This window comes from Parasteatoda tepidariorum, chromosome 2 (assembly GCF_982258835.1).
Source record: "Parasteatoda tepidariorum strain Cologne lab strain chromosome 2, Ptep-v5.0, whole genome shotgun sequence".
Taxonomy (NCBI): Eukaryota; Metazoa; Arthropoda; class Arachnida; order Araneae; family Theridiidae; genus Parasteatoda; species Parasteatoda tepidariorum.
This window is the reverse complement of record NC_141756.1, coordinates 13,666,780-13,691,603: the sequence shown is the minus strand read 5'-3', so window position 1 is coordinate 13,691,603 and position 24,824 is coordinate 13,666,780. Positions and strand designations below refer to the sequence as shown.

Sequence of the window (24,824 nt, the reverse complement as noted above, 5' to 3'; positions counted from 1 at the left end):
AGAGTAAAACGTGAAAAATCAAAAACTTCTCTATCATAATATCCCATTTCACTCTAGGTGAGCAGCACTCTTTTCTTGAAACACGAAAACCAGTATCGACGAGATTTTAGAAACGAGAGAAATCATCGCCATATACCGGTACAAGCCCCTCTCCTCACCCCCGAAACTAACTTCACTGCATACATTGGCGAAATAAGAGCCATCTCCTTTCGCCAAGATAACGCCAAGTAAACCCTCCAAACGTTCTGTTCCGTCTCCGAGTAACCATTCTCTCCCACCGTTAGCATCAATTGGCAATAGGAGGAAAAGTATTCACCGCGTGTTATAAAAGGATATTACAACAACTATCCCAAAAAGTTGCTCCTCTTCTGTTTCAAACCATGGATTATTGAGTGTGAAAATTAAATAGAAAATAATAGTGTGCTGTGTTTGTGGTGCAAGGATCGAACTGGAATACCTTTTGGATATAAATAATAAAATGTGCTTGTGTTTCGGATGTCACATACCCCCCTGACATCCGTCCCCCTTTTTTCATAATTTAGGATAAAAATTCAAAATGAGTGAAGGAAGGCGGCTAAGGGTGAGGGAGCAAGGTGGTACAAAGGGGTCTTCCAAACCTTCTAGACCCCTTAAGAAAGTTCGAAATCGTCTGAGCTCTGTGAATTGCAGCAATGAGGAAAGTACGGAGGGAGAGGATGATCAGGGGGTGACGGGGGGAAGATGTGCTCGTAAAATTAGTGGGAGTATTCGAAGTCATCGGCCGGCCGATGATAAAGAGGAAGAAGATCTCAAAAGTGGATTACCAATTATGAACGGAAAAAATAGTGCTCTGGCTGAAGAAGATATTATTGATGGATTTTTGATTTTGAGTTTTTTGACCTATCAGGATTTAGAGGTAAGTTCTTGATAACTTTTTTTTTTTGTTCTCATTTTTTGCGTTCGTTTGGAATGATTTTAGTGCCCTCTAATTCTTGCTTATTATAAATTTTTTCAATTTCATTTTTGGAAATTTTAAAAAAAAAAAAAAGATTTTCTTCGTTCACAACGGTATGAAAGTAAAGTTTAAGGTAGTTGAGGATTAATTGGTTGAAAAAGATTTAAGACTATTTTGAAACGGTTCATTTAGTTAAAAAAGTTAAGGAATGCAGTATTTTTTGAACATGAAAAGAAAATTATATGTGCCTTAAATTAAAAAGAGTTTTAATCCGAAAAAAAGTTTAGGTGGAAGTACCAAGACTCTTACTAGAATAAAATTTATATAACTATTTGTTTACTGTCTGTTAATTAGGTTTCTTTTTTCTAAAAAAAAAACGATGTTTCATTCTTTAGGTTCAAAAAAGTAGTTTAATCGCTGGTATGTTTTGGTTTAGTTTTGACCAAGTATTTGTTTGCATCTACTACAAGCTTTGTTCGAAAATAACTAACAGTTAAATATGTATAGTAAGAAATTCACATTTTCTTGTCCGTAGGAATCTAGGGTAGTAGTAAACATTTATATGAATATTATTCACTACTTTTTTGTTGAAACAGTTATTAAATATTTATTAGCGTTTCTTTTAGTTTTAATACATATTTATTAGTGTTAAGCTTAAATATTAAATATTTAGTGTTAGTCGCATTTTTTCATTTATTTTTGTATTTTTAGAGTTCTTATCAAAAATGAACACAAAAAAAAAAGACTTGCACAATAGGTGAATCAGTAATTATGCAAAGAGAAAACAACATGCTATCGAGATCTATCTAATTAGAGTAGAGAAAGGTGAAGGTTTAATAAATATCAGAGCAAGTTTAATTAGAAACTTGGAAAGTGTTTCGAATAATCATCTTTTAACCCCTCTCTGTTTCCTCCCACAATGAAACCTGTTTTGTTGTTCATTACATCGGCCTTCCAGTACTAAGATCTGTCAGATTTTAAATGCGTTTTTACTTTTAAAACTTTAGAATATTAATTTCCGACTCCCATTTTTTTTATATTTTCATTTAATGATAAGAATAGTGAGAAATACATAATACATAAGAAGTGCAGACTTTCCGAAACTTACTGAATAAACCCAATTTTCTTCAGTATTTTATTTAGGTAAAGCATTGTTTCAAATATAAAAACAATATTACTGATTTCCTTAACACAACGTTTTAAAAATAAAAAATAAATGCTTGCAGTTTAATTTTTTGGACATTGTACCATTCAATAAGTATACAAAAATGCTGTTCACGTAGAAAGTAAATAAATTTTCCGAGCAACAAACTTAAAATTAAGAGTTTTTTTTTAAAAAAAATTTCATTAAACTCTAATGGTATACTTAGTTTTGAATTAAACTATTATGCAGGCAAAATATTGTATTTTAAAATTACAAAATGCATTCAATTCATTACAATTAAAATTCATTGCAAAAGTTAATTTGAACAAAAATCTTCAGACTTCTATTTCTTGTAATTTGAAAAATTTTTGACCATTAAGAATTTTTTTTTTGAAAAAAAAAAAAAGACTAAATAAATTCTAAAATTAAGCATTTATATTTTACCCATACATTTTTTTCTCAATTTCCTGAAATCAAAGTTAAATAAGATATTTCAAGTATGAATATTCAATATTTCTTTGAATTATCTTTGGTTTTCAAGATGCATCTTTATAAATTTGGAAAAACAGGAAAAGAATTATTAGATAAATAAAGTAATAGGGAAGTTTCAGCATTCCTTGAAATTCAGTTAGCGAAAAATGAAACTTAATACTACCCTACATTGTAATCAAATAAAAAATATATTTTAAATCAGATATTATGAAACAAATAATAGCATTATTTCTTTTAAATAATATGAAATTAAATATCAAAATCTATCAAGAATTTTCTATTCTAGAATCTATTCAAAATTTCAAGACCTCTCAAATATCTCGATTCCCTTAAAAAAACACTTTCTTATCTATTAAACTGCTTCAATAAAATAAATACGAGAAACCATACAATTATTCTGTTTAAAAAAAATGAAACAATGAATAGAAATTGTTATTTTATCTTATAACGTTCAATATTTTATTTCGAAAGGATGCATTTTTATATTCTTCTCTAATCAAATCTTCGTTAAAAATAAATTTTTAATTCTTCAATGCATATACACGGAGAAAAAAATATGGTCAAAACTACCAGAATATGGCAAAATTTACCATGTCTTTAGCTCTATGAGAGCATTAAAAAGTTCAGAAATTTTTCAGAGGCACTTTGGTAATGATTTTGATAAAATTAGCAATATAAGATTGTTTTATTATATGAATTACAGTTTGGTAAATGTGGTAAAACTTGGTAATATTATAATAGCTTAGAGCATAAGATCATTTATTCGGTAAAATTTCCTTTCCTGTTTTGTTCTTTCTATTAAATGTATGGTAATTAGAGCTATAATTTTGAAAACCGGAATTCCCTGTAAATCAATATAGCATAAATGGAAAAATGACCAATTGAATGATTAAAATACCGTATATTTTCGTTTTATTACCAGGATAATTTTTTTACCGGAAATATCTTTAATATCTTATTACTTTATCAGTGCTGTCAAGAATGTTTTGATTCATGTATTTCTAGTAAGACTAAGTATATTGTCCACATTAAATTAGACGAAAAGTATTGATTCTCCCATGAAATGAAATAACATTTCTTTGATGGTTTTACGGCGCGATTCAATTTGGGAAAATCGATATTTGTTTATACACGGACGGTGACTTTTGCGTGTTTGAATAAATAAGACATGTTACATACAAAACTGTAAATAAAATATTGTAGGTAAGTAATTTGAAGAATAGAAGACGTAAAACGCTGTATAATATTTCTTTCTTTTGGTCTTGAATTGTTTATGAAGTAAATTGAAATAAGTATTTTGATAAAAGTACAGATTACTGTATCGAATGGTAATCTCTTTAGAATGTCTGAGAAGGTTTTTGTATCTCCCTCTTTAACGGGGTATTCGGATTATTCATATGGGACTTGTCAGCGCAATTGACCTCTCAGGACAGAAGGCGCTGGTTCGTACCCGATGCGTCCGGCAGAGGGACCCAGTTTTGATTCGCTGTTGAGAATTTTCGGGAGAGCGAAATGTACAAAATAATTGGGTATTTTACTTTGAGCACTTACCTGAAAGGGTCTTGGGTATTAAGCGACGTTTTCCCAAACAAATGTATTTTGTAAGATGTTTTTTTAAGACTGATCATTACTTTGGATGCCAGTGGAAGTGCTCGCTTACGTTTTCTGAGAAAATAAATAAATAAATCTTCTTTTCCCCTTTAAAAAAACAATGTTAAACAATGTTTGCATTAAACCAGTTATAGAACATGGATTAACTCTTTTCTTTCATTGTTTTTTCTTAAAGCAATTTCTTTAATATGTTTACTGTTAACACGCGGTATAACAGTGAATCTGTAGATTTTAATACCGATTTTTATTGAATTTTTTTTCTTCTGAAAAGATAACTTTAAACATCGTATACATACCATACTTAGTAAAACAAATAGTCTGCAGATTTTAATGCTAATATATACTGTGTTTTTTCCTTAATAAAGCAATTTTGAACATTGTTTGCATTTCATAACTTTCGGAATCAGTAAATGTTAAGTCTCACGTATGTATACAAATTATTTCTTATATACCCGCCAAAGTCCCTCCCACCTACGTGGCATTTATTTAAAAATCTTAAAATTATACAATGATTTCCGTGGACAGAGTAACAGAGCGGAAGTGACTACAGGGAATAAAGCGCTCACCTCGTGTCCCGAGTTCGAATTCCAGCGAAACGAGTTCCGCATCTGGCTCGCACCGACCCCACTACTAACGTTTAAATATCCTCAGTGGTAATTTAGTGCCCCCTCGCATGTTTTAGAGTCCCTTTACCGTCAGACTAACCATGAGAGATTTTCGTGTTTTTCATCACCGTGTAACGCAAATGCGAATTAATTCCATCAAAAAGCCCTCCACAAAGACAAGTTTCCCCCAATACTTGATCCAGGAGTTCCCTTGTCTTCAGGATTTCTTTCAAAACTCAAAATTGGGTCAGCTGTTCAACGATGGCTTTAAAATAAAATATAAAGTTCGAGTACCAATGATTCTCTTTACAATATATTCCAGTATATTCAATATGTCGTTTCTATAATTTTCCGTGTTATTTATTTTTATTAATGTAATTCATTTTTATTAAATGTCTTCCAAGTTCATTTAAAATTTGTAAGCAGCAGAATTATTAATTGGTCCTTTACGCTTAAAAGTTAAAATCGGTATTTTAATCCAGTTACGCAGCAAAAATATAATATAGAAACACTGTATTACACAGTATAATTATAGAAACACTGTATTATAAAATCTAGACCAATAACCCAAAAGTAGAGAGAAAGTAAGAACGCTAACAAAAAAAATAATAAAAGGAAGTAATCGTGTAGATTACTAAAGATTAATATAAATGTATAAATTGTATTTGCATAGTTCATGACGTTGTAATTAATTTGGTGAAATATAAAAACAAAAGAAGGAAAAATAGATAAATGAGGTTTTTTCTTTTCTTTTATACTTTTATTGTAAAAATCTATAAAGTCCAATTTTATCGAAGAATAAATTTTACACATTTCAGAATATCAGCTCTTTCAGCAACAACAAAAATGTGCATACATGTACTTCCTGTGAAATAATAAAAATTAATTACTTAAGTATCCATTTTTTTTTAAAAAAAAAAACTTTATTTTCTGTTAATTATAAGTAAATAAACAAAGTCGTAAATTGGAAATTTGACTTCTATTCAAAAGGTAAACTGCGCACAATTAAGATGTTAGACTTACAACTTATTTATTATAAAAAAAATGCTTTAATTTCTTATTATTATATATAAGCTTTAAAATTAAGTTCCAAATTTTTAATAAAATCATTTTGTTAAAATTTAATTTTTTCTTGATGTCCCTGAATTTAATTCTTGATGTTGAGACAATAGATTTAAGAGAGTGTTTTTCAAAAGCCTCTTCACGAGCCCAATGAATAACTGAGGGATTATTAGGGCATCAAAAAATCGTTTTGTACTTATTTAAATATTAATTACCTACTACTTTTTTCTTACTTCAAGGTCTAATAATTTTTCTTTAAGAAATAACCCACATTCTAAAAGTTATTTTCAAGAAATATTTTGAATATTTCTCTTTTTAAAGCTGAAATTTTAGATTTCCTATTTTTCTAAAAGGTAATAGTTTCGATTATCAGAATTTATGTTATGAGTCAATTTGTAAACCGTTTTATATCAAAACAATTAGAAAAAAAAATTATCTCTTAAGAAATAACGAAAAACTTTTTTACATTGAACAATATTCTTCCCAAATAATGTATAACTTAAATTAGTTTCTTTCTATTTGGACGGTTACCGACTGTTAAATATGCTTACCAAAATAATTCAAATTATTTATAAAGTATAAAGTCTATAAATTATTTGTTGTATAAGAGTATTCAATGTTTAATTCTACATAAATGTAATACAATCTGAATTAACAAACAAGGTATATTAATGCATGACAATGACATAATTTGAACTATATAGGCTATTAAAGGAAGCTGATATCAACAAATACACTGAAATGAGTAGCTTAAAGCTTGCGGGTCACATCTGTCGAATGGACCCTTCTTCCTTGACTTTTAAGATTTTCAATTACAAACCAATGGGAACTAGAGTTAGAGATCGAAACTACAATCAGATGGTTTGACTGTGTGGAAGAGGATTTCAAAATCCTAAGAATCGCTAACTAGAGAGCAATCGCATAGGAAATAGTAGAATAGAGGAAGTTTTAAGGCCAACAAAGGGCTGTCATGCCGATAGAAGAAGATACAATTAGATAAAAGAAATTTTAAAAATGCGTAACACATATTTTATATTTTATATGAAGAAAAATTCTTATATTTCAATACATTTTTCATAAAAATGTTTGAATAAGGAAAATTTTTATGAGCATTTTACAGCAATAATTCAGAAGCAGTTTTATATTGAGTTCATAATTATTGATGCTAAATAGTTATTGAAAACAATTTTAAATGTTTTGAACTAATAGTTGTTAAAAACAACTTAAACTTTTGTTAAATTTTATTAGCATTAAACAATTTAACATTTTTATTTATTATGTTTGTTGGTTACAGTAAGTATTAAAAAAAAATTAAAAAATAAATTTAATTTTTATTTGTTTTGTATAATTTATAAATATTATCTAATTATTAAGAAATGTCTTCATTCTATAACATTTTCAAACACAATTGAGTACGAAATTGTGCTGCCTTATTGAGAGCAAAAATTAATTAGTGATGTTTACATTGGTTATGTTTTAAGAGCAATAGAACGTTTAATGAAACACGCCAAAGCCTCTTTTTTTAATTTTGAATAGACATATTTGTTACAAATAAGTCCTTAATAATCATGTCGTTGTTTTGTTGAAATACGATCAAATGAAACAAATATTTCTTACGCACAAAAGAAGAGCTTACTTAAAATTATATTTCATTTAATAATCCGCCAAAAAAGTTCTATCAAACAAAGCGAGTAATTAATTTGGCACAATTTGCATGACTCCATTCACGAGAACGGTATAATAAACTTTAAAAGCTTATTTAATAAACTTTTATACCGCATTCACATTCATCAACCATTGCGTAAACCTTCCACTGAATAAATCTTCATCAGCGGAATAAATCTAAACGATGAATAACGCCATTTTGAACCAGACGCGAATTATTACTCTGTTTGCTTCAATTACTGAATCTGTTAGCGTCCTTTAGTTTCAATACAACATAAAAATTTCTTATTAGTATTCCATATAATTTTGTCCTTAGATTCATCAGTAAACTTTAAATAAAAAAGGTGATAAAAATTAAAAAACGAAAAAAAAATTTTGTTCTTAAAAAATTTATTTATTTTTATTTAAGGACAAAAATCGAGCTTTTCAAAAACGAAATAAATTATATTTAGCAGCTAGATAATGCTTCAACTGAAATTAATCTTTATACTCGTCTTTAAATCTTAAATAAAAAAGTTGATGAAAATTAAAGAAGAAAAGTATTTTTTAAATAAAATTATGTATTTTTATTTAATAAAAATATAAAAACAAATTTTTAAGAATAAAAAAAATATTTTACGGTCGGATAAAGTTTTGTCACTTCCGTCTTAAATCCCTCTTTAAATTTTTATTCATTAACAAAGAAACACAAACGCTTTAAAAAAGAAACAATTTCAAAGCTGTATAATATTTCCACAAAATTTATTGCTGGTTTTTCTAAAAATTTATAAGTTGGTTGTTAATCTAAGTATAAATTTTTTAAAAAATGTTTGAGCTTGCATTTTTTGCTAATTATTTATTTATCGTATCATATATTAAAAGTACAAGAACATCAAACTATAACCATCAAATTCAAATCTATTATCAAAACCAGAAACACTTCTTAAATATTGTTGAATTATGTCAAGAAAAAAATAATAACTTCTCCTAAAGAACGGTATTTCGCATCAAGTTACTATTACACGAAAAACTGTTGCTACGTGGAATTAGTTGCAACTGTTACATTTTTCTTCTATTATTAAATAAATTGTCAAACTCATAATTGTACATTTTATCAGGGATATGTTTAAAAATTTCATTCACCATAGCACTATATTTATATAAAAAATACCATATTAATTTTGCATGGAAAAGGTTCACGATTTAGAAAAATAGCAAATTTCTTTTGACAATTTTAAAACTGAATTATTTTAATTTTTTCCTTGCATTATAACTTATTTTATTAAAAAAATAACATGTTTACAATTTTGGTATTAAAAAATTTTGAATAAAAAATAATCTTTTCAGTTTTTTTTAAATATTTTTGGTGCATTTCCTTTTAAAGAGTTTTACGGTATTTATAAATAAAATCTAAATCATAAAAGAGACGAAGTCTGACTGAAGTGTCTGGGTGATTAAGTCTGAGTGAAAAATAAATATTAATTTATTATTCTTTACGAATTTTGCTGGCTAGAAATATGCATTAACGTATTTAAAATTAAAATATACACTTAAAATCCATCTTTTTGTTTTCTCTAAAAGTAAGTAAATAACTCAAAATATATTTAAACGCTCAGGATATTGTTTAGTTTAATATTTTACATTTTGTTATCCAATGAATTAAATCACTTTTGTCTTTTAAAAAATTACGTTTGTCTCATTAAAAATTTCTTGAAATTTTATTAAACACAACTTTAAAAAAAAATTGCTTCGTAGTAAAATACTGTTCTTCCTATGATATAGCATAATTTATATTCTGACTTAGATGTATATAGTATTAAATATTAAGAACCTGATATAAATAGTTTTTCTTTCATAAAAAGCGCTTTAAGTTTTTCTCTTACTCTTTTGAATTATTTATCATTATTTTATGCTTTTTTTGTGAGAAAATAAAATAAAAAAAAAATTTCTTGAGAAAAATGGCTCGCGGTGAAAACTGCTTATTTAATGTAATTGTTAGAATTTAAACGTTTTTTTTCCGCCACTTGTAGTTAATTATATCAGCAAGTTTTTCTTTCAGCTTTTTTTATTCGAAAAATATATTTTAAAAGTAATTCATTAAGAGTTTATAGGCTGTTAAAACATTTTTTGAATATTTATTTATGTTTAATTATTTAAACTCAATGTGTTTGCATCGATCTAGATTCATAGAGCTTCTGTGATTATTAAATTTTACTGCTTCAATTAATACTCATTAATAATTAAAAAAAGCTACAACTTAAACTTCTACTATCACCAATTTTATTCACTTACTGAAAATTTTTTTTACATGTTTATATTTTGGTATTTTATTATGTCATGTCGACTGATTATTTCGAATTGAATATCTTTTTTTTATTAAAAATTCTATCTATGCACTAATTTTCTAAAAAAAGTAAATAATATTTTTACAAATTCAACAGGAGAGATAAAAAAAAATAGTTACCTTTCATCGATATTATGCCAAAGTACAAAAAGTAATAAGTTTTTAAAATTATCAACACCATATTTCAAGTGTAAAAAATATGCGTATGTAAACGAAATATTTAAGAAAAATGATTGTTAAAAAAACCAATTTAAAACCTTTCGTGCTTAAAAAGTGTAAAATACATGCTTATATAAACGAAATATTTAAAAAAAAAATGATTGTTAAAAAATCAATTTTAAACCTTTCATGTATAAGAACTTGAAAAAATATGCTTATATGAATAAAATATTAAAAAAACAGATTTTAAAAAACAACAATTTAAAGCATTTCTTTAATAAATTAAATTTATTCTATTTAATATCATGGTTTTTACTGAGATTCGAGATAAAAAGTATTTTTGCAAAAGTAAATAAAAATATTTCAACTGTGATATACGACATTTTCAACCCACATGTTAAACGGTATCTAGTTCTATTATTTGCATGAGGTATTGGGAATATTTTCCCGCAAAAAAAGTACCTTTGGTTTATTCTTCCTTTCTTACCAATAGTTCCTCTTAAAGACAGCGTTTCCGAAGAAATTCTTTTAGACTTTACGGCATTTCTCGAGGATTTCGCTGGAAGAAAATTCTCCAATTCAAAATTGACTTTAAAGATGCATCGAAAAGGAACCAAATAAAGAGAATAAAAGAACATATTTTAAGAATAAATCAATGCTGTCGATAGTTCGTTAGCTGGGAGAAAATTTAGTTTCGTATAAAATAAAAATAACATGCGTTAAAAAAATATCTGAGATGCGACGGTGCTCCGTTTAAAAATTAAAACTTTCTTTAACGGATTTATAATATTGCTACTAAAAGGCAAACATTTGACGAATTTATCTATGATTTGTCATAATATACAAAACAGGGTGTCCCAGGATTATTGGACTAACTTTAAAGGGAGGTAGAGGACAACACAAGGATTCAGATTTACATAGCAAACCATGCGTCTACGTTCGCCGCTAGGTCGTGTAGTTCATACAATGGATTGGGAGAGGTGGACCGGTTTCCTGGCCACCATGCTCTCCTGATTTAAATAGGATGCAGTAGGATTATTTTCCATGATTTTATTAAGTAGGTAGAATTTTATTAAACAGGATTATTTTCTTTGCAGTACGCAACTGCTGTGGATTAAGAAATAAATATGTTTACAAGAATTGGATGCTTATGCATTTTAGTCTAGCTTTATATGTTAACTGTATTCTTTTCAAAAGGAAATTCTAATTGAATTATTGAATTTATTGATACTTGGAAATTGCATTTGGAACAAATATTTCATAGAATTTCTCTGTAGGCACAGAGAAATTGCAGAGTGTTCATATATATATATATATATATATATATATATATATATATATATATATATATATATATATATATATATATATATATATATATATATATATATATATATATATATATATATATATATATATATATATATATATATATATATTTTTGTGTGTGTGAGAGTGTTGAAGAAGAAAAGGGTTAGATAATGAAAAAAAATAAAAAAGCATTATAAAAAAGTTTATATATCTTTCTCCTGCTTTCATTATTAATCAATACTAAAATTAAGGAATAGCTATAACTTATCAAGCCTCCAGCGGAAAATAATAATCATAATTAAAACAAAATTCTTCAGAACCTTATTCTTTGAAATGAATAATTACAAGAAACTGCAGCAGAAAGATATACTCGAGAAAAAAAGCTTTATTTGCGTCAAAATTATTCAGAATTAAAAAGTAGACGCGTTTTGATCACTCGAAATCAAGGCTCACATTTTTAAGTTTCAACAGACGTGAATTATAATAATAATAATAAATAAATAAACAAGTTTCCAACTTAAATAAAAACAAAATTGGAGAGGGGGGGGGGCAAAACAAGAAAGACAGCAAACAAAATGAAGGTGACATTAAAAGGTAAATCAGGGCAGGATATTTTCCATGCAGTATGTAGGATAATGCTGAACAAAAGCTGTTAACTTGGAAATCGGCAAATATATGAGTAAAACAAGATACCAGAGAAGCAAGAGAGGTTAAGGCACCTCAATTTTGCGTCTGCATTATTGTAGCAATGTGGACTGCTTTGCGCTCAATGTCACTTATACTACCCAGACAACCTGGTACCCACCTATATGAAGCTGGGTAGTATTATATGTTAAAATAGGAGCTATGTTACTGAAAATAAAGCTAGCATAATCTTATTTTCATAAAACGTTTTTAAGATAAGAACTCTAAGGGGAAAACATTAATTTTCACAATACTGTTAAAAACTTTGAGAATAATTCCTTATGATTGTACTAAATGATTTTGTGGACAATTTTACCTGAAATTATGCCTCTTATTTTCCCATGGAGGTTAGTAAGAGACATTTATTTTGTTAAGGTAAGGTTTTTAGTATTATTTTAATTATGGGGAAAAGCGTTTTAATACAGTTTTCAAATCTATGTTAATAGCAGATATTATTTAAAAATGAAATTTATTTCAAAATAAAATAATCTCTCACCACAGTAACAGAAATAATAGCTCTAAATAAAATTTAAATAAATGAATAGGATATTTTTTTCAAAATTTTATTTTAGTTTATTATTAATTTTTATCAAAGAATAAAATCAAAATAAGCGTAAATTTAAAAGCGTATATTCTGAAAATTTTCTATTTAAGTCTTTATTGGTTAACTCAATAAATATTAAAACAAAAAATTCTTTCGACAATTAAAAAAAAACAGTCTAATATTTTAAGACTCTTTTAAACCCTTCTATTTATTTTTATTACCCTTACATCTCTTAGTTTGATTACAATGTCCATGAATAAAAAATTTCAAAACGTTAAAAGAAAAACTATTACCTTTACAAATGTAGAATAATGTATTACGCTCGTCATGTAAAGAATCTTTTTATTTAATGATCTGAAACAAGTATTAACAATGTTTCTTTATTCTCATAAAACGTTTTTAGATAAGAACTCTAAGAGTAAACATTAACTCTGAGAGTGAAGTGTTATCATTTGAGATATTTGTCGTGTTCACTTCACTTTGTTTATTCCCAAAAATACCTTTGTAAATAAATTATCTGAAGTTAAGTTTATCATAAGATAATAATTTATTGACTTATAACTTGTGACTTTACTAGAGGAATTTCTGATCTTACTTTTTAAACTCAGCGATGATAGATATCTGAATAACCAAAGTAAAATTTAGAAGGTGTAAAATTTTAACAGTCGATGATTTTTTCTGGTTTGGTGTTTAATATAAATATTTTAAACTATTCCCTGGTTTAGTTGAAGTTAAATTTAAATACTTAAAGTTGTTTTACTGATTTAGTGAGTGTTTAGTAAAATGTTTTAAACAATTTTCTGGTTTAGTTGGCGTTAAATTTAAATAGTTAAAGCTGTTTCTTGGTTTAGTTGGCAATTACTTTAAATGTTTGAAAATGTTCCTAATTTAGTTGCTGTTGTTAAATTTAAATCAGTAAAAAATGTTTTTGTTTAATAGTTAAATTTAAATGGTTACAGCCGTTTTCTGGCTTAACTTGTGATACTTTTAAATGCTTCACGTCATTTTCTGGTTTAGTTGGCGTGCAATTTAAAGTATTTAAAATGTTTCCTAAATTTAGCTAATATTTAAATCTTTAAAGATGTTTTAGTTTAATTGCTATTAAATTTAAATGGATAAAACCGGTAGTTATTTAATTTGTAACTGATGTTTCATAGTTTAGTTGGTGATATATTAAAATGGCTAAAGATATATCCTCATTTGAATAGGGCTTAATATAAATAGTGTTAAGTATAGATGGTCAAAGCTATTTCCTAGTTTTGGTATTTAATTTAATTGTTTAAAGCTGCTTGCTGGTTCTGATAGTGTAAAATGTAAATGGATAAATTTGTTGTCTGGCATTAAAATATTAAATCACAAAATATTTATCCTTTTTTAAATATTGATATCGTATATTCAATATTTTTAGAAACTATAAACATTTACAATGTTGTAATTAGTGTTTAAGTACGTTAAAAGGAATATTTTATTCCATACTATAACTTAGTACCCTATAATAAACAAAAATATTACTTTATAATTTATAAATCTTTTTTCAATTTCTATAAAAAAAATTTTTTGTGAGAAGTATGTTACTTTTTATTATCATTCTTAAATAGAAATTGTTTTATAACTTCAACAATGCTATTCATTTAGTTTTTTTTTCTATTTTAGTCATTTAATTTTTAACATTATGAAGTATGTTTAAATGACAAATATTATTAAATTTTTTACGAATCGAGAAATAAGTATTTAGATTCGTAAAAGTTGCACTTATAAATCAATTTGATTCTGATTTATAATTTATCGAAAATATTAACTGGCGGAACTAAAAATGTTTATATTTCTTCTTTAATTTTTAATATAGAATTTAATGTACTGAACAAAAATGTATTTCTTTCTGTGGATCTTAATTCAAAAATGTTGATAAATCTCTCTCTAAATTGGTTTAAAATTAATAAATCTTCGTGTTCCTTATATTTTAATATATTTGTTTTGTCAATGTTTATTAAATATTTATTCACATTTTCATTGCATTCTTCTTTAAATATTAAATCTAAAGCAATAACAGTGAATTTAAAATTAAGTATATGTTGTGCAAAAATAAATTTAAATAAATATATCTTTTCAACTCGATAATTCTAGTTTAAAAAATGCTATTCAAAGACTTGAAATAGAAAATTATAAATTCATCTAGTATAGCGCAGAAAGTTTATATAGTATTTTTTTCTGTGTTCAAAAACTGAAATTGTTTTGAAATATTAATTTTTCTGAATCAACTTTTGTTTCTTTGTCACAAACTATTGGTTTCTTTTGAATCTGTGCACACTCACAATGTTTATTAAATATTTCTTTATGCTTGAATAAATAATCATCAGAAATGTTGAATCAACAACAATCGAAACTTAAAATACTAAAAAAATGTCCCCGTTTGCAAGTAATAATTATTTTTCAAATATCAAAACCAATAAAATTTTCAAGGAATTTAAGATAAAAAATAACTACATGCCTTATAATAAAAATTATTTTTTAGCATTAAGTTTGAAATGTAAAAAATATTAACGTTTTCTCAGGCACAAAAGTTTTTATTACGAAGAAGAAAAAAGAAGAAAAAAAAACTAAAAATATTTTGCCTATTTTTTCATGTTTCTCTTAAGAGAAAATACTAAAAAACAAGCATTACGTAAAACAGGTTAAGAAATATCCAATTTCAAATTTTTACATCATTTTTTAAACTGCAATTTCAACTTACAAAAACAAGAATTTTAACGAAATTGTTCGTATAGTTTCAGAGAAATCTAAACTTTTGTATTATTAAAGTTTATTAATGCATGAAACTCCGTTGATTTGATAAAAAGTTACTCAACTGTTCTGTTTTTTTATTTCTCTTTATTTACCTTAACTATCTAACAAATTGGAATAAAAATACAAAAGAATTCAGATAAAAATTTTTGTTGCTTACTTTCTATCAAAATATTGTATTTTAACAGCAAATAATAAATTTATTTACTGTTAAAGTACAATGTTTTAAACATATTTAATTTATTTTTAGTTACGTAATGCATTTAATTAGTGGAATTTAAATGAGAAAATATTGAAAAATAATTACTCAATAGCATTTTTCGAAATTAAAATGAAATATAGCTATTAAATTTAAATTATTCATTACGAGTACGATAGATGCTGTTTCCGTGATCTAATTGTTCATTTATTAATGTATTTATTTATACATCAAAACTAATTATGTTTCTGAGAAGAATTTTTTTTTCTTTCTAAAAGAGTTTGTATAAATTTTAGTTACTATCGATAAGTGACTTAAATTAATTAAAAAGTTAAATGGTAATTTTTTAAAAAATATATTTGTAGACATATCCATAAATCTCCATATAGGTTAATTCGAACAAATTTTAATACTGAAAATATTTCGATAAAAGTAACTAAATTATTTCTATTCATTTTAAAGCTTATATCATAGAAACTGGAAATGTTAATTTCAAAGTTTTCGACAAATGAATGGGCTAGAAAATAAAATAAATTAGATATGGTTAACGAGCATAAATTAATTAGCCAACACCACTCTAAATTGTTAGTTAAATTGTACTTCAACGTAATTTTATAAGATATTTTGCATCATAGTTAGTATTTAAAACGGAGATTTTATGATTTGAAGAGTTTCAGGACCTACGTTTCATTTAGTAACACTTGTAAAGGAAGTTAGCTTTAACTGACCTCATTCATTTCATGTCCATTTTTCCCAAAATTGTCAGTAATTCCTATAATTCAAGAGTAACTTTTTTTTCCTAAAGAGTTTTAAGGACTTCTTTCCAGGAGACATTTTTATTTTAATTTATAACAGTCATTGAACAACCGTCAAAGTTTGGAGTTCAAGGCTACCGATCTTCAACTTCCAAGTCTTGTAATTTTGAACCCAATCCAGAAGACAAGGAAACTCCTAGTTCAAGTATTGAGAGAAATATGCCTTCGGGGAGGAGTTTTTTAGGGAACTAACCAGTGTTTGCGTTACATGGAGAGGAAGACCACGAGAACCTCTCACGGTTAGCTTGCGCGTAAGGGTAGTCTAATCCATGATCTGTTCTCCTGTGAGGATATCTTACATAAGCGCTGTGGTATATGCGAGCCGGATGCAGAATTCGTATCGACAAGCCATCGCTGGGATTCGAGCCTGGACACCTCATTGGGATTCGTGTGCTCTGGCTTCATAAGGAGAAAGAAGGAGAGATTGATAAAAGTGACCAGAATAACTATTGTTTTAATGATCCTATTTTTACGTACTTGGTCTCTATTTTAATGGTTCGAATACCTTACCTGAAATATAACAATTATTTAAGGCAGACGATGTTTAAGTTATGAAATCAGACACAAAAATGTCTTTTTTTCGATGGTTTAGGAAACTTGACTCTCAAAATACTGAATTATTAATATTAACTTTAAATATCGTCCACTGAATATAATTAGCATGGTTTAGATTAGAACTGGAAATGCTAAAAAAACCGATTATTATTTAAGGTATTCAGTTTTTCATTTTGCCCACTATACTTTATCAGCTATGACAATCTTCAAAAATGTATAGATATCTCTGCATTCGGAGTGAAAAAAGGTATGGTCAAAATATCATAAAATTTACCTTATTTTGGGCTCTATGGGAACATCAGAAATCTCGGTAATTATAACTTATCTTAGTCTGCATATATTTGTTCAAGCACACTTTACTTTGGCACTTAAGCTGTGAGTTTAGTCAGCTTTAAGGATATTTAATTTTTTCCAGAGGATTTGTTTGCTTCGATTTTTTTAAAAATCCTATTCTATTTCTATTTGTTCTATCTCTTCTATTTGTTTGTAAAAATACTGTTTCTATGACAGTACAAGTTTTTATCTATAACAATGGTTTTCATCCATAAAACGTATCTTCTAAACTGTGCCTAAACTACTCAACGTCTGAGAAAAAGTGACTGTTTACAAACCACTCTTTAAAATTTACGAACTGCTGAAGAAAAACAAAACACGATCCAAATCAGTACTCGCGTTGTTGCGTTATTAGCAAACAGACAAACTCTCTTTTCTAAGTATATAGACATATAAATTAAAATATTTAAACTCTAATTGGAATTCATTTTTAACGTTAAAATGCTTTATTTTCTGATATGCAAACTTGATTTGTTTTAATCCCATTTTCAATAAATTTTTCTTCTAAAAAATAGCCCTCTATAAATAAGTTTGCTATTACTTGATTGTTTATAAATAAATATTTATGTCTAACAAGGTGTTTTCTTTTATAAATTTGATATCTAAATTAACATATCTTAGAGTTTATTTTGTTACTAACAATAAATGAATTATTTGTTTCAAAACTCAGTTCGATTGCTTTGTTTTGAATCTTTTCACATCACAACTAACTTCATTTTGCGTTTAAATCTTATTTTGCATTTCTTTCGTTGATTGTGTTTTCCCCGTTTTAATTTTAAAAGCATACACCCTCAGTTTCTTTTTTTTCTCTATTTCTCCGTTTCTTAGACGATTTCTATTTTATCATTCAATTTGAAAACTGGAACAGAATTATGTTTTTCGTCTTTCTTTCGCCTTGATTAAAGTTGAAAAGATTTCGGAAAGAAGAACTTTTCGTATAATTTTTTTTTATTCTTCCTGATTCTATTCATGGTAGTAAAATAAGAAATTTTTTTTTCCGTTTTAGTTTGAAATCGGTATGGATAAAAGGCAGCTTATTGGAGTTTTGTTTATTTTTCTCTTTTATCAAAATTTATATTTTAAAGCCTATTTTGCGCTTTTTTGAGCTGTTTGAAGTTTTAATTATTCTTTTATATCGAAGCAAAAAGCAGTTTGCTTAAATTAAATGAGAATAGAAGATAAAATAAATTTAAATGTAAATCACATTACTTGTTTTATTAAATAGAGAAAATACTTTTTAAAATCGTGCTTTTTTAAGAGCATTGGGAGCTTCCTCTACCTACCGGTTTTCTCCCCAACCCCCGTGACGGTTTATCTTTCACCTTTTTTTTCCCTTTTTAAATTGATAATTCTTAAACAAAGCAACTATCATTTTAATAATATGATATAAAATTAGCATAATTTTATGTAAGCACATGTTTTTAATAAGCTACTCGTAACAATGTAACAATGTTGTATGTGTGTATTTGAAAATTATTCACCTGTACTTATATGAAAACTAAACTTGGAAAAAACAGAATTAGAAAAATAAAAATAATTTAACTCATTATCAATATATAATGTTAAATAGTGATTAGCTAATGTTATAATGCCGATTCCCATTAGAAAAGGGCTTTATTTTGCTTGAAACCTCGATTTAAGTTTTTTATATATTGAATGTTGAGAATGTCTGTATCTACATATAGTATACTCTCGATATATCGAACATTAATGTCTCGAAGAACCTTGTTTTGACAAAAAAAAATTATTTCCCCTTGGCACTGTATATCCACTTAATGTTATTATGAATTCCTATGTCAAAGAGTTTCTTCTCAAAACCTTGAAACCTTGATGTCGAATTTTTTTCGAAATAGAAAATGAATTTTCTCGGAAATATCACAATGCAGGTTCATTGTAAGCCAATTATTTTATATTTAATGCATAATTGTTCTTGTCTTACTTTAAAAATTAAAAAATATATATATATATATATATATATATATATATATATATATATATATATATATATATATATATATATATATATATATATATATATATATATATATATATATATATAGTTCTGAATTTGTTATCTCGAGAACTCGCTATCTCGAATTTTTTTAGCGTCTCTTCAAATTTAAGGTATCGAGAGTATACTATATATAAAAATGAACGCCTGCCTATATGTTTGTCCTTTATAGACTTCTAAGTCATTCGTCCAAAACGATGAAATTTAGCATACAGATAACTTGACGCACAAGGAAAGTCACTGTCGACACTAAAACAATCTACGGCGAACCGTTCGAGCTGGATGAGATAAAAATGAAATGGAATTTTCTGATTAGTTAAGCATCAGTCATTGTTTTAAATTTAAATATAGACCATTTAATTTTTTAAACATTTTAAAGATGACATCAGTGCTTTCTGCTGACTTATATCACTATTTGATAAAAAAAAAACATTTACTGCACGTACAGTAATTTTTAATTTCTTCTTTCACAATGTCAGATAAATTCAATAAACAGCATCAATTTGTTAGCATGCGTGGACTGTGTTACCAAATTAATGTTACAAAAATCTGATACCACTTGTTTAAAATGAGTTTCTATAAAAGTAAATAATTTAAAATCAACGGTAATAATAAAAATTAAAATAAATAGTTATGTATTTAAAGGCAAAATTGATGGAAAAGTAGTACTGATTCGCTTAAGAGGAACGGAAAATGCTGTGATCAATTTGAGAAATTATAACATTTCTATAAATATTAATAAATCTATATATTACTAATCATATACAATAATATACAATACATAATACTATATAATAAATAATACTAAGAATCTAGATGATGCTAATGAACTTTCTAATACAAATCTATATAATACTAATCAACTAATAAATCTAATATATCTATTGATATCGATAGAGATATTATTACATCTCAAATTCATGGCATAAAGCTTATTTGCAACAGCGATATGCTTGTTTTAAAAAGCTGTAAATAATTACGCAAGCCTCTCCTGGATAGTAATAATCCTTATAGACAGGCATCTGATTCAGTAGAGGAATGATTTCCGAGGCAAAGTAATGCGCAGCTTTATGCTATAGAAGGGCCACCCAAGCAATAAAGACTCGGCTGGATTAGCTTCAAACGTAACCTGATGCCAGTCTATGTTTTCAATCGTTTTATTAAAGTTAGTTGATTAAATTTAATGTGTATAGAGTCTATTTTTGTTTACATATTTTAATTTTTATTTATTGTTTTATATTTATTATTCTTTTCTTTATCTTTCTGCACATTTTCGGATCCACATACTTGTTTGGTACTCGAACCTTCAACTTTCTATATTCATCCGATAAATTTTGTTTCCCAACTGGTGATTTTATGCACTTCAACTTCGATTTTCAATATTTCGGTATATAGTCTCCATCCGACTTGCTGTTGGTACATTTTGTTTTCTTCTCGGAGCAGTAGAGGGGTATGATTTTTTGCGGTAATATACCGCTATTTGCTGAAACTTCTCCCTGAAACTTTGCTGAAACCAGTGTGGGAACAATGGAACAATGCTGCTATATATATATATATATATATATATACTCGTATGAGACATTATATACATATAATGTCTCATACGAGTCTTTTTCTACATTAAATTCAGAGCTAAAAATATATTTACCTTATTAGTTTAAAAACGTAGAAAGTCATTTTTTTCCAAAAAGGTACAAATAATCTAGATTTATTTTCTGAAGTTAATGAATCTGAAGATCTAATGTCAATAAAAAAACTGAATGTATTTAATTCGAAAAGGAAAACTTTAACTAAAACAAATAGGTTAGATACATCTATGGGCGTTTCTCTTAATTAATTACTGTGTTTTCTAAAAAAACCGCATTACAATTTTCACAAATGTTGATTCTTTTGTTGCTCCAATATTTCTCGAAGAGACTAATTTTTTTCAGATGGTAATACGAAGAATAATAGTAATTAACTGGATTAAATATTTTATTTTTATTAGGTATAAAAATTTACCTCCTCTTTAAACATGATCATGTTTCATACAAGATGGAAAAGATTAATATGTAGTGTGAGTTGGACATATTTTTAGAAATTTAGTTAATTTAGAAATACATAAACTCGTTTTAATAATTGAGGAATATTTTTGCAATATTGAATATAATGTAGAATATCAACTGCATTCCAAATAAGAAAATAAAAATGTAAGTTTAAAATAAAAAAAGTAATGTTTTTATTAATTCCACAAATGCAAACTACATTTTTTATAAATAGTTTTTGAACTATTATTTTCTAATTCTGGTGGCTTAGGGGATAGAGGATCCGACTTCCAATGAGGTGAACCGGGTTCGAATTCCGCACCCGGCTCACACCGACCACAGTGCTGACGTTAAATATCCTCAGTGGTAGACAGATTATAGGTTAGAGTCCCCTTGCCATTAGGCTAACCGTAGGAGGTTTTCGTAGTTTTCCTTTCTATGTAACGCAAATGCTGGTCAGTTCTATCTAAACATCCTCCACGAAGGCAAATTTCTCCTAATATTTGAACCAGGAGTTCCCGTGTCTTCTGGATTGGGATCAAAATTACGAGGCTTGAACATTAGTAGTCGTAAACCCAGAAATTGCGTCGCCTGTTCAATGACAGTTATAAAATACAATCTGGTATAAGAGTTTGAGTAAACGTTTCAATAATGCTTTATTTTAGAAAGTTCTCTTTTACATTGACACAAAAAATTAGTTTCAGGAAAAATTCGCTATCACTATATATTTTTTCAATTAAGCTTATAAGCGTATATTAATCTCCCACTACTCTAATTGGAGGAATATCTTATTAGATCTCCATATGCAGTTATATTTATTAACTTCATATATGTTAACGAGCCATGATGTTCAGTAGTTAAGACACTGAATTATCATTATAAAAGTCAGCGGTTTGATCCCCAGTAAGGGTTTAAAACCTACTCAGCTTCAAATCAATGGGTACCAGATTGTCAGGGAAGTTAAAGGTGGTCGGTGCACAGTGCTGTTCACTGATCACAACCATGCGTTAGTCACGAAACTGTGAAGCCTTAACCCCCATGACCCCTTGGCCAACAAAGGGTTGTTGCGGGAATGCGTTAGTTACCTGATATTTATTTATGTCTTAGCATAATAACACAAATATTACGTACGAATGCTGTTGTAATTTTTTTCCAATTCGCATATAAATTTATCTGATATCTATATTTTTTATCTTTATTTATATTACTGAATCTTTATGTATGTCTTACATTAATAATTTCATCAAAGCGCATAAATAATACTTTTATTTTCTAATTTGAATAATATTTTATTGGATTTCTTTCTGTACTTTTATATAATCTTCATTTATGTTACTGGATCTGTCTGCTGTCTTAATAATATAAATGATTTGCATAAATTCCGCTTAAAATTTCTTCTCTAATTACCATAATATCTAATCGGATCTTTATAAATATTTCTTTTATCTTTACTTAAATTTCTGATTTCCTATGCATATCTTAACGTATAAATATAAATAAATCTCACAAATGTTTACTATAATAGCATAATGTCATAAGGGATCTCGATGCATTTTGACTTTATTCTCTTTTGAAATAAATGAATTATAAAATGCCTTACCTTACACGATGAAAAAAAAAAAAAAAACAGAAACAAAAATAAATTAATATGCCCTCTCATCGCGCTAAATACTAAGACTTTCTCTTTCAAAGTTCTCTTTAAAAAAAATTTTTTTAATGAAATTGCATCAATAAATAAATAAATATATTTTATTCATACAATTGAAATATATAAGTATCAATTGGGACTGTCCATTGTCGTATTGACATAATAAAAAATAACACTTTGCTATTTTTTTCCCTACTCTATCATTCAACCAAACATTTTGTGAAAGAAGGTAGAAAAAAGAACCCAAACAAAAGAGAAAGAGCCAGAATTGCTTGTAAACTGAACGATTACTTTCTTATCTCTTGAAAGCTGTTGAGTGTAATGCAGTTTATTGATTGATGACGAAACCAATAGACATTTCAGATAAGCGCGTCCTGTCATTGACAAATGAATGAAGTTATGTGACATATTTAGAGACTATAAAGAGTCATTAGTTGATACATGGTTTTGATACTGTTTCTGGGTTAAATATTTAAGTTGAAATATATTGTTACACATTGCACATCGTACTTCTTAGCTCAATTTTTAATTGTTAGAAAAATATTTGCATCGATATCTTTAGATGCTATAATGCTTAAAAAATATTTATATCGATATTTTTAGCCGCCATATTCCTAGAGAGCTATGTGCATTGATATTTTTAGCGCTATGATGTTGGAAGGAAATTTGCGTCCATATTTTTGGCGACTACATTGTTAAATAATATATAATAATTGGATCGATATTTTTTGCGTCTATAATGCTAGAAAGCTATTTGCATTGATATCTTCTGTTGTTATGATGTTGGAAAACTATTTGCATCAATATTTTCAGCAGCTATATTTTTGGAAAGCTATTTGGATTGATATTTTCATCAGCTCAAATGCTAGAGAAGCTATTTGCATGGATATTTTTGGAGGCTATAATGTTACATTTTTCTGCCTATCTAGCTAAACGTTTTACTTGTTGATTTGATAACACGTCATAATAATTTCATAACATGTGTTTTATCTAACGATAACTTTTGATCCAACGATAGGCTTTCACATATGCAGATTCCCTTCGCATGACTTGAAGATCACATTTAAAACATGTTATTTATTTGCACAAGTACTGAATTAAGATATTAAACAAACATATAATTGTACATTTTTTGAATGTTTATCATTACATTTTTAAAACATGGTAGATTTGAATTATATTTTTGTTAGTTACATATACTAATTCTCTTAAATAAAACAATCAATATTCTTGTAATAAATATCAACAAAGGACAGAAAATATTTCAACTAATATATTTTCAGAAATTTTCGCATTTTTTTGTAAAAGTTTAATTTTTTTTTAATAAGCTCTAAGATTAAAATGATTTATTTAATATTTAGTACATAATTGTCATTCTAAGATATGAAGTTAATTCATTATGAGTTTAATTACAAGAATATCTGCATTTCAGTTAAACTTTTAAATTAATTATTCATTAATACAATTACATGAACTCTATAAAATATTTACCAAAATAAATGATGTGGAAAAAGAATGATTTGATGAAGGAAGGATGATTTGTTTGAAACAAACTAATTATAACGCATTATACTTTATGCATCTTCAGTAAAATATAGTTATCATAAAAAAAAAACACTTTTGAGGAGTCGGAGTAAAATTTTGAAGGTGTCAGAGTAATTTACTCGACTCCGGTTTGGTAAATGTTGGATCCTATGCGATAAGGGAAGAAAAATAAGTTATTAATCTTATGATAAATCATTCAGACAAATACTTGAAACTATGGGTACAAAACATTGCTCGAGTTAATGTCATGGCACTTACTCAAATTACAGCTTATCACAAAATTTGTTGTTGATTTAACTTTTAGCAGAGGAACACAGACAATTATTTAAGCTACTTTATAAAATCAATCGAATCAAAATAGGAAAATAGAACTAAACAA

General features: G+C 27.0%; 1 protein-coding gene across 2 annotated transcripts in view; it reads left to right on the top strand.

Moving 5' to 3' along the window:
- The first annotated feature begins 266 nt into the window (after positions 1-266).
- LOC107445627 (uncharacterized) overlaps positions 267-24,824 on the top strand; it is a 626,385-nt gene continuing 601,827 nt past the window's right edge. For both annotated transcript variants that reach the window (XM_071177173.2, XM_071177172.2), the window contains exon 1: positions 267-895. In XM_071177173.2, the coding sequence (XP_071033274.2) occupies positions 557-895 (339 nt within the window). In that variant the 5' untranslated portion in view covers positions 267-556. The remainder of the gene's footprint in view (positions 896-24,824) is intronic.